General features: G+C 37.9%; 1 protein-coding gene across 1 annotated transcript; it reads right to left on the bottom strand.

Annotated features, from left to right (window-relative positions):
- Positions 1–39: 39 nt before the first annotated feature.
- On the bottom strand, positions 40–6,407 carry LOC146458677 (glutamate receptor ionotropic, NMDA 1-like). Its single transcript, XM_085090441.1, has 5 exons — positions 5,733–6,407; positions 4,180–4,347; positions 3,009–3,211; positions 2,467–2,633; positions 40–1,325 (listed from the first exon to the last, which is right to left on the bottom strand). The coding sequence occupies exons 1-5, from the start codon at positions 5,845–5,847 to the stop codon at positions 761–763; spliced, it is 1,218 nt and encodes a 405-aa protein (XP_084946567.1). The 5' UTR covers positions 5,848–6,407; the 3' UTR covers positions 40–760.
- Between the last annotated feature and the right edge of the window lie 5,090 nt (positions 6,408–11,497).

Below are 11,497 nucleotides of genomic sequence, written 5' to 3'. Positions count from 1 at the left end.
TAAGTTTTTTTATGGTGAAATTAAGTCAATAGGTTTGTGAAACTCGATGCAGTTTGTCCTCGGATGTTTGGTTCAAAGTTGACGTTCAGTTTCGGAGTTCTTAGTGTTTTCATATTTTATAAAGCGAATCTTAAAGTAAAAAAAATTAACGTTCGATAAATATTCCGTCCTATCATTACAGTTAACTGTCTCTCCTTAAAATAATTGTTTCTCCAACGTAACGAGGTTTTCGAGTAAATATGGCACCTCAGAAATAACCATGATTTCTAGGGTCACCTCAGTACTCAAGATCGACGTGAAAATTTTTCAGGTCTTTGAAATCTCCAAGCTAAGGAAAAGACCCCTTCACAAACCCAGAAATTACGTTATTTCAAATATCTGGAGGAGAAATTAATTTTAAAAATAGACAACTTCTGGTCTCAACCACAATTTGTTATAAACGCTTAAAGCTAAAATTAGCAGTGTTTTTGACAGGTTATACTGTTGCATGAAATCTATTATGTCGAGAAAACAACCATAACTTGTCTGCCAAAGATTAGCAATTTGTTTGATACGATTATTGTTGTATCAACTGATAAAGAGTAATGGTATATTGATCCATCAAGTGCTACAAAGCGGTCAGTCCCAGCCACCTTGATAACAACAAACTCACACAATGGCTGTGCACCACCCAAACGAGATACGATAACAATGAAAATATAAAAAAATGTGCCCTTTAAACCTTTAACACTCATTAAGACCGTCCTGAACGCAATAAACTTTATCGCAAAGAAGCAATTTTTCTTTCCAGTTCACAAATATCGACAGACCCATTGTTTTGGTGACTTCTGCTTCTTCCACTGACTTCAGATTCGGTTGCCATCAGTCCACTTTTATACTGCACCAAGGCCTGGTCTTCTTCTCCTCGCTTCACATTAAATAAGAATCGCTTTAAGAATCTTCCCAATGGCCCAAGCTTCTTGCCAAACTTTACCAACGCAAGCAAAGTCAACATTTCCGTCAATAAAGCAAGCAGTGAGAATACAGTGACTGCGAAGACCGTCCAGAAAAGACCAACGAAGTCACTTGATTCCAGTTCTCGGGGCTTGATATCGCTGCAGACTGATTTAGGAAACCATCGATTGACGATCGATTGGACGGTACCATTTTCTTGATGTGCTAAGACCGATAGAGAAATGTCTTGCAACCACGGAGAGTTTTTACGGACAGCAAAACCGTAACCAGACTCGAAGGAGTGATCTTTTACCAGTTTAAAACTGCAAGTCTTGTCTGTGTTTGCGATTTGACTAAGGGACAAGTAGTCTCCAATCAGGCCTTGGATCTTTCTGGAAAAAAAATGACAGTACAGTGTATTATTTTTGTTGCGGGGTATGTTTCCATGCAAAATTGGGATCGAGGTTGGAAGGTAACAGAAACACTCGTCTTAGTTTTTACCTCTAGAAAATTTCAAATATGCACCGACCTACAATGGAGGACAAAAATCCTTGAAACGGTTATGGAAAACTTTCCTTCCACATCCTTAACTTATCAAATAATCAGATGTAGCATAATATGCACTTCTTTAACCACGTGGATACCGCAAATGGCCCTCCCCCCCACTTCCTCCAAACAATGTTGGCATGAAGAAACACTTTTACGACAGGATAAAATGTACAGGACTGCACAAACTGCAATGTTCATTGCTTGGGGGCGACGGGGAAAGGGGAGAAATTAAGGCAAATCGTGTTAACTGTCCTAAGAGGTTTGTCCCCCATTGTAGCTTCTGTAAATGTACTTCCCTTTTCCCGTTTTTAACGCTCTCAATGTGAATCTGTGTTCCATTCCTAATACAAAGAAGCCAAGGGCTTCCTCTCCAATACAAATATATGTATTTGTTACGAAAATTTCCCACAGTTTATTGATTTTCAGTGAAGTCCCAGCATATTCCTATAGGATTGTCTAGAACTCGTAGTCACTGAATCTGTACCTGTAGGAACATTCTGGAACGTTTTAGGTCATGTAGAACACCTATAAACTTAAAGTATAGATTTCTATTGCACTGCAAACACTGGAAAAGAAGAGTGCATGTAAATGTCAAGAGGTGAAGTACTGTAACTCGAGAAGTTGATGTAGTTGAATTTAAAGCAGTATCTTGATGTTACCAGCGATTTTTTGTCGGGGAACAATCAATCTGCTTTACAGCGTTACTCACAGCAATAATTGAAAGGACTACTACTGTTGGTCCATATTACAACCAACATGTCTCCAGGACGGACAAAGGAGACTTTGATACCCAAGAGTAAATTTACAACATGTCACTGTCTGTTCTACTTGAAAAATATATTTTCAAAATTCGTGCCAATTCTAAATGGAAAGTTTCTGAATACTAAAATTAGCTAAATAAAATAAAATAAATTAAAATAAAATAAAATAAAATAAAATAAAATATATCTCGGAATGCGAAAATAACAAACTGATTTTACCTACCCTTCTCGCATGCGTTCAACTCCAGTTTCTAAGCTCGGCACACTGTTTTCTCGAAGATTGACCTCGTAAATGTTTCGGAACGAAGACTTAATATGACGTTTAAAATAATCTTCTTCGTTTGAACCTCGCACAGCAGCCACCCTGAAGACAGGGGGATCAGATGTGAGCTGACGAGGAAATGACAAGAAACTAATGAATAATTTATTCTTCTCCTTTCCCTGTTAAATTCTCCCTTCACACCAAGAAAGCCTGTTTGTTTCACGTCGCACGTAAGTCCTCTCTCTATGTATTTTAATGAACTGCTCGAAGGTCAATACCTGAGCAAAATCTAGATGCCATTTATACGTTTCATGTTTAACAACAAGGCAACAAGGCAACAACAACAACAACAACAACAACGACAACAACAAGGAAAATACCCATTTCTGGATTCAACAGCCTTCTATTAGAACTGCTTACTGTTCTCAACAAACAAAATGATCAATGGTAAATTATTTACCACTAGAGATCTAGACATAAAAAAACTAGACTACATTACTTACCTTTGGGTCATCGATTCCAGTTACAGGAAGAGCGACATTTTCTTCTAGTAAGAACGCCATCAGATTTGCACAGTAGGTGTTAATCATGATAAGAGCTAGAAACGAGTATGCATAAGACACTAGCCTTGAGCTGGTACTCAGTGGAGTCATTTGAGCTCCTATGTCTTTTCCAAATGCCATACCACCAACATAACTGATGGAGTCTGGAAAGGTATAATTGGACCATTTAGTGACCTGGACGTTCGCACGCAGAAATTTTGTTTTGTACATTTGAGTTTACAATTTTGATAAATTTTCTTTTGCGCAGGCGAATAACACTGCCAGAGATAATGGCTTCTACAAGTTAGTTCCATCACTGAGATATGTTATGAAAATTTATAATTTGGATCATTTTTATGGATGATCAACGATACAAAACCGCCATTAAAAAATATGAAACTACTAGCAATTGAAAATAGTTGGAAAAATCTTACTAAAACCATCATTTCTTCTAAAAATTACCCTCTTAGCGCAATATAAAAGATACAAACCATTTCTGACCCCCCTACCCTTTTCGATGTTGTCACCTCGTCCTGTTTGTTTGAAAGTCATCGGAAATTGTGGGGGGATAAAGCGTTGGTGAAATAAATTGGAGAACGCTCCTTGTACTGAGTGTCTTAATGCAATTGCTTGCAGCGCTGTTTCAAGAAGTTAGGGTCAACAGGACGATGAAAGCAATTACCAAAAAATAACTTAGGCCACTATATATGCTATATCTAAAAAACTACCCGAAAGGTCCCTAATGACCTTGGGCGCTATTGTTCACTCTTCCCAACTGTGATTGTGAGATGACTGAAAGATGGTCCCTATAATTAAAAAGGCTTCACACAAATCTATTGCCCTTGCATGCCACAATGACGTAAATTGTAGAAATAGCTGATTCTTGTCTTTATCATAGACGGAGAACGGCAAATGATGTGGAGAGGAGAGGTAGGGCAAGGAAGAGAGGAAATACTGAAAGATAACCCACACCATGTACAAAAACAAAATACAAAACTTAACACTAGTCATCTCCTTAGCATGCCAGAGCTTAATACGTAACTGCTCCAAACGTTCGCCTTTCTTTCTGTTTACTCTCCCTTCTCTCTCTACTTTTGTATCAGTCGAGTAACCACTGGTGACAAACACGTACCCAGTAATGTAAATCCTTCCTTGCCACTTTCCTCAAGCCTGTGATAGTGGCCCTGTCGGCTTTTTCTGTCCAACCACCAGATTATAATGAAGACAATATAGGAAGTTCCCATCAGACTTAGCCATAACTGCTCGCTAAAGGGACGAAGCCAGGAATCTCGAGAGAAAACTGAAATATTGTAATGAGATTAAGTTTCATGAGAATAATAATAATAATAATAATAATAATAATAATAATAATAATAATAATAATAGTAATAATAATAATAATAATAATAATAATAATAATAATAATAATAATAATAATAATAATAATAATAATAATAATAAAGGCGAACAGGATCGACGCCACCATCGTGGACGAGGAGAATAAGAAAGTATCGGTGATAGAGATGAGCTGCCCTTGGGTTGAAAACAGGGAGGAGAAAGATGCCGAGAAGACAACAAAGTACGGGCCATTACGCTGGGAGCTCGAGCAGAGATATCCTGAATATCGTGTGAGACAGTTCAATATTATTGTGGATGTACTCGGAGGTTATTCAAGAGATGTCAGGAAGGCACTTAAAGAGCTAGTGGGAGATAAAAGCGACACAATAGCTCTGCAGATACAGAAATCAGTTATCACAAGCTCACTCAACATTGCCAGGCGCTTTAAGCTTTTGAAATAATGGACATTAGGCGTTTTATTATTCTTTTATTTTTATTTATTTTTTAAGTGTTTTCATCGCGATGAACAGAACTTTTAGTATTTAGATTGAGGATTTTATGGATGGTAAATAGTTTTAGAATTTAATTACTAGGATTTTTATGATTAGAAGTTCGGAGTTTAATTGTATGGACTTTGGTCGTTACATTGATTGGCTACGGTTGGCCGCCCAATCATTGTTTAGGTAATCTGGGCATCCAGAAGTTTTTACTGCCATAATAATAATAATGATGATGATGATGATGATGATGATAAAAAACAACAACACAATAAATTCATTTATTTAAGGACAACACAATAAATTCATTTATTTAAGGAATGCCAAGTGGCTAATGAGCTGTAGTGCGTGTGACCTCACTGTGAGCGTCGTTACTGAATAAATACGATTCTGGTGTTGTTGAAGCAATTTTCGTATCAACTGATGAGCTATTACACCAACTAGAAGCTAGTAATTTTGTGCACTCGTGCTTACTTCACAATCTATCAAGCCACATCTGAGCTATTTTTATGACGTTCACCAGCCGTTTTAGTAACTTCTGAATTTGGCACCAGAGCATACGGAGACGTTTGCAAGATTACAGTTAGTTCAGGTATGTAACGAGGCATACCCTTTTAGGTGTTAAAATCATATGCTCTGCAGGCTCAGTGTTGCAATTCACCTTTACTACAGTCAATAACAGGAAAAACCGTTTACCGTTGGTTGATCGTTTCAATGTTACGTACTAAGAATTTTCTGCTAAAGCAAAGTAGCAGTATGAGTTAACCATTTTGTAACACTTTCTCTTCCCTAACTCCCACACATTAAGAAGATGAAGAATGTTTCAAAAAAGTGAATGTGAATGACCTACCTCTGAGCGTATCGCTTTTCTTAATCAAGATCCCGAGTTCCAACAATAGAGTTGGATGCGCAAAACTGATCACTTCTGGTCTTTTGGTGTTCAGTCCCATTTCCAGTGAAAGCATCGCCCTACCTTCAATTAATTCCTGGACTATGCCATTCCATTGACCAGTGCGGTCATCAAGTACTCCATATTGGCCATCGGGATTAAAGTAAAGACGGGCCTCAAAATTTAAATCCCTTTGGAGAAACTCCAGGAAATCCAGTGAAGCACCGTAGCAACAAAATTTCGTTTCTATCAAAGCATTCGAAATGTTAACACGTATATTTTCATAGCAAGGCACAAGGCTACCAAGACATTCCTTTCCATCAATTGACTTCTTCTTGTACACAAACGGTGGATATTCATTCACCGCAACATGGACGATAGGCCGTGGAAGTTCCAACACTGGCTTTATGGATTTTCCGCTTGGTGATGTTTACGTTTCCAAAGCAAGTCCAGTGGATGCACCCATTCCAACAAGCAACCAGTTCTTCTCATCTAAAGCGTCTTTCTTCATATTCCAAATTGTGAAAGTAGAATATTTACTTTTAGTTTGGTGTTGATCAAACAGCAGAGTTTTTCCTGACAGCGATTTCTGTGCCATGCGCCTATAGTCGTTGGAATATTGAACAACGAAGGAGAGTGATTATATAACGATAACTTTATAGTTACACGCACACACAAGCTCTTCTAGCTATACAAGGGAAATCCTCATAACACTAACGCAATAAGAAGGGTGAAGACAAAGTAAGTAGGAAAAAATACTTTTTCATTGCTCTTTCCTTCAATCTCCCCCGGCCCAACTAACACTTATAAGAAGAATCTCGTTCAATCTATAGTCATCTATGAGTAGAGACTAAACTAAATTCGGCCCTCCACCTCTCTTTGGCTATGGGCTCCTCTGTGTCTCGCTTTTGTGCTTCGTGGAGTAATTGTTTAATATCTTTGGTTGTAAATAAATATTACAGACTGTTAGGACAAATTGATTTTACGTCATACTTGCCTCCTCGCAATCTTCCATATTTTCTTGGAGTGCGTTCCTCTTTCACAACCGTTCAATTCTTTGCTCTCACCATAGAACTCTTGAACGGTTTCTTCAAAGGACAATTGGAACAATAGCAGAGAGTCTTGGAGAGCGTCCCCATAGAAACTGTAGTCATAACATTGTTCTGGTTTTTTGAGGCTTATCTTTAACAGTCCTTCAGGTAGATTGCGCGAGTCTGTGGCTAAGCTAGTTGTAATTTCCGTTACAATCCAAACAGTCTTATACTGTCTCACACCGAACTCTTGAATCATCTCAAAGAATTGCCCCTGTAGTCGGCCCAACCTGCCATGCATAACAATAACATCACTGTCATGCCTGAGCGTATTCTCCAGTTCAGTTTTTGTATCCTTTCCAATCGTTTCATCCATTAACCAGGTTATTTTAAGGATTTTCCATTTCTCTTGCAGAGCAAACCTTCGCATCTGGTCGGCGAAAGTCTTTCCCTCGTTGTTTGCAGATAATATCAAGCAAATAGTTTGCCATCGGTGTTTCTTGATAATTCTCCAAGCTGAGGTTACATACAAGTAAAGAGAAGGAAATGCGACTCTTGTGAATTCTCCGGGATTTTCCTTAAAACGAAAACACGAACATCACGTTATCTGCCCAAGAACGTCATTATTGCAGATGCAATCATTCGATTCAGTTTAAAGCCTTGAAACGAAATATCCTTTATATTTATATCCAACTTTCCAATTAAAGTCCTATAGAATCTTGGCAAGAAATTGAGAATTCAATAAAGAAAGGTCAACTCCTTTTTTGGGTTATTAATTAAGGCCATCTCGTCGTCTTACATTCGTTAGAAGCAGTTACCAAAACAGATTCTTTGTTAGATCCTGTACAAAGCTTCGACAGATTGGTTGCATAAATTTAGTTTAGTCTATAAGTTTAGTGAGGCAGCAAAACAGTTTCCCCTGTAAGCAAAAGACAATTTCGTTCACTTATTTGTAGTACTACAAACCTCAAAATTATATTAACTTACGGTAGTGTACATGGAAGCTTGTAAAAAAAAAAAAATCAGTAAGTCTCTTGCTGCTACGAAAATACATTGGAAATTATTCAGATAAGCTACTTTGCACCAAAGAAAAATAGTTCCTTGAATGAGGAAATAAAAATAAATTCACTTACATTGCGTTCGTAAAAGAAATGCATTAATTTTACCTGAGTGTGGAGAATCTCGTCATCTTGGAGAAGGCCAATTGTTAGAATGTTAACATTTTCCAACAGGGAAGAGAAAGCCAACCTTTCCTTCGTGATGCCGACAAATATTGCTCCGTGTACTGTTGTAAAGCGGTTTTGTATAAATGACAGAGCTCCAAGAACTCCTCCTTGAGAGCGATCTATTTCGGTGCGATTGGCTTTTAACCATCTAAAGTTTATTTCTTCAGATTTACGTGGGAAGATGTCTTTGTGAAGCATCTGGTGTAAATCATTAGGAGCGAATTCGTCGATAAATATTAACACAGTAACATTGTACCTAGCTTGAGAGTAGCACATAGCCAGTACGTAACTAAGGAAGACAAGCTTCATAAGAAACTCCGACGCCTCTGCCACAAACATGGCGTCCCGATACTTACTTCCAAAGATTGCTGGCTAAAAGACAACGGGTGGCTTTAAACTTGTGTTTTTAACCTTGTGCTTGCTTTTCACTTACTAACAATTCAGTTTCCTCCGTTTCGTGAACTGTCTCTTTCCAATAAATACCTCCACTTTTAGTTATAAATAAATTGCCTCGCAGACTAGAGACAGATTCTAGTGAATATAGTTTTTGTATGTTGCAAAGGCAAACCCGGACAATAGAAAAATAAAATCGCGGCTAGTGATCCAAAATGTTTTTGGAACCTACAAAGGACATGAAAACCTAATGAGGACTTCAAGTTATTCCTTGCTTATTTGATAACGAAAAACCTTTGAAAGTTGATTTACCACCTGTTCCCTGACAATAAATATACCAACAAATTTCCTTTTTTAAGATTTGTAAATTAAAACCTTTGTTTCATATGTGTGCATATGTATGCAAATATGGGGTTATCATTGGTCGCACTGTAAATTTAAGAAATCATACGGCTGTCAACTGAAAGTAAACTTGTTAAGTTTTCAAAGCTGACGGGGCAGGATACTGCCCGGCTACTCATCAAAAGTATATTCTCTATGATATTTAACGAGCACAGAAAAATCTACACAATACTAATCTTAAGGCTACTGACTTACACGACAGCTTCATGTATCACGTCACCCACTCAAAATTTACCCCAACCTTTGCTTGCCTGTAGTTCTCAGAAAACGCAGGCAGTTCGTAAGCTTTGTTTAGTAACTCCTTTCATATCTGCTGCTTTGTTTGCTATCAAGACAAAATAAGGGGACAGAGAGTGAGACCCCCAGTATAGCCCTTGGGGCAATATGTGAATTTCACCCAAGCTATTTTTAGACGTCGTGAAAACGGAAGTCTGTTTCCCGAGACGTCCGCACGTATCAAGATGTCTGTAAATGCCACTTAGGGAAGCCATACTGAATATTCAACAGTCGCCATTTCACAATGCGAAGATGGTACGCTCCAATCACTTCCTTTGACATCATACTTACCGTTTGTGGACGTCTCGGGAAACTGACTTCGGTTTAGACGATGTCTAAAAATAAATTAAGTGAAATTCACATATCCCAACCAACGCCCCTGGTTTCCCTCTCTGTCCCCTTATTTTCTGTTGTTGTTATTTATTGTCAAGCTAGTCAGCCTTTCATGTCCCTTCCTTGTTAAAAGAAAATGTGCTACAAAAAAATTATTTGAGCGAAAAACGACCAAAGAAAGGTGCAAGCTGGGCATTTATTGAACTGCCGTTTAGGTTTGCTTTTACATATCCAAGTGTGAGTGATTGCATTACTTGGCGCCAACTGGCGACCTCATTTTAATAATTCACCAGAAATCTTATGCAATTTCAGCATTTGGTCGGAATGCTTTGAGACTGAGATACTGGTATACATGTAGAACTCCCTAAAAGAAGTTTTATTACCCTTTTGTTCACATAAAAACAATAGACAGATTATCAAATACCTAAACAAACTGGTGTTAACCGTTGAAAATGACGTTACAGTTCCTGTCAACCGCCTGTCGGCTTATAAGCCATTCGGAAGGAATGTAAACGTAACACGGTGGCCTAGCAAGGACTTACGACCGCGTGGTATAAAGTAGAGATTGTTTGGCACTCGTTTAAAAGTGCGTTACTACAAGTCAATGCCTCGCCAGTACTTACATAGATGTCCATTTGCTTCCCAAGTCCGACAAAAGTCACAACATTGCGATGAAGAAATGCTATCTTTGTCATATATAAGTGAGGTTGAGATGGTGGAGCAGGCTGCATCTTGGGATAACTTTTAACAAGAAAACAACGACAGAAACAACAACAACAACGAGAGCTGCAACAACAACAACAACATTAAGGTGGTTATCTTTTAAATTATGCCAAAATGAGAACGATCGAATAAGTTGGGCCAGAGATACATACAAAACACCGGGGAACTTTTTTGGTGAAGGCCGTATTCTTTTCCCACTTTATTACGGACCACTCAGTATTGCTTGTTAAAATTTTCCCATCGCAGGCAATGTTTACGCAATGGCTTAGACGGACGACTGAAACGGAATTGAGCAGGAAAAAAAAAAAAAAAAAAAAAAAAACGAACCGCGGTTCCAGTTGCTATTTTTCTCAATCAAAGACTCCCAAAATTTTGAATAGTGCGCATGCCCGGAATCAAACTTCGCAGCTCCCGAAATGCCCTTTAATTTCTAGACTGGAAAGCGCGTTCTAGTTGATTTGGTCTGAATTTACCAAGTTGACGAGCAGAAAGTGTCTTTTGCTTCTCGAAGAGGTTTATTGGAGTGAATTGGTTAATAATATTTTACAAAATATTTGTTTCGTCGCATACCGAGTAGTCTGAAGTCTGCTTAAGAAATTAATGACATCCATAATTACATGCACCACTCTAGCAAAGAGTCGTCTACTGACTATTTGAAATAGGTAAACAGGATGCGATAAGCTTGCTACTCTCTGCTAAAGCATTAAAAGCAAATGGAAATGTTAAACCGTAGTATTCTTGACAGGACATGGTAGAGTCGCCAATAAAACTTAATCAGCTAAGTAAATAACTAAAGCTGTAATCTCGTTTGTCTCTCCTTGGTTTCCGTTTCAAAAAAGGTGAGGAATTGGGCACGGCAAATACATTTAACCGGACACTTAAAAAAAAAAAAAACGAAGACTTTTCTTGTGGTAAAGGAAGCACTGACAAGCTAGAGGTTTCGGGAGTTGAATTCTTTCGTTTCATAAAAGGATTTTAGCCGTCAAATGCTTTCATCGCCTCTTAATTTGGGCCAAGAAACAAACAAACAGCAAGAGCCACAAAAATAACAAACAAACAAACAAGCTATTATTAGTGATTTATAGCCATTATTTTCAGAATTGCCTATTAAGTACCATCTGAAACCAGACTTTTGTATTACTAATAGAAAGTCTATTTTTGAAAATTAAATTGCATTCTTCTCAATCAGGTTATATCTTCGAACTCCTGTTGACAAGCTTAAAAATAACTTTTAGCCTTTTTTGTTTGTTTTTAGTAAACCCTTCGAGTACAACGGATGTTAACTGTATATCAGTACTGATGATATGGCGTGAAACAAAATCAATAAAAGGGAATGTATACT

This window comes from Pavona decussata, unplaced genomic scaffold (assembly GCF_977016875.1).
Source record: "Pavona decussata unplaced genomic scaffold, jaPavDecu1.1 SCAFFOLD_232, whole genome shotgun sequence".
NCBI classification, from domain to species: domain Eukaryota; kingdom Metazoa; phylum Cnidaria; class Anthozoa; order Scleractinia; family Agariciidae; genus Pavona; species Pavona decussata.
The sequence above is the reverse complement of the archived record's forward strand: the minus strand, read 5'-3'. Positions and strand labels throughout refer to the sequence as shown.

Coding starts and splice junctions, on each gene's coding strand:
- LOC146458677 (XM_085090441.1), bottom strand. CDS start 5,847: ATGCTTTCACTGGAAATGGGACTGAACACCAAAAGACCAGAAGTGATC. Junction 3,212..4,179: donor GGAAGGATTTACATTACTGG/GTACGTGTTTGT, acceptor ATACCTTTCCAG/ACTCCATCAGTTATGTTGGT. Junction 1,326..2,466: donor GTTGAACGCATGCGAGAAGG/GTAGGTAAAATC, acceptor TTTTTTTTCCAG/AAAGATCCAAGGCCTGATTG.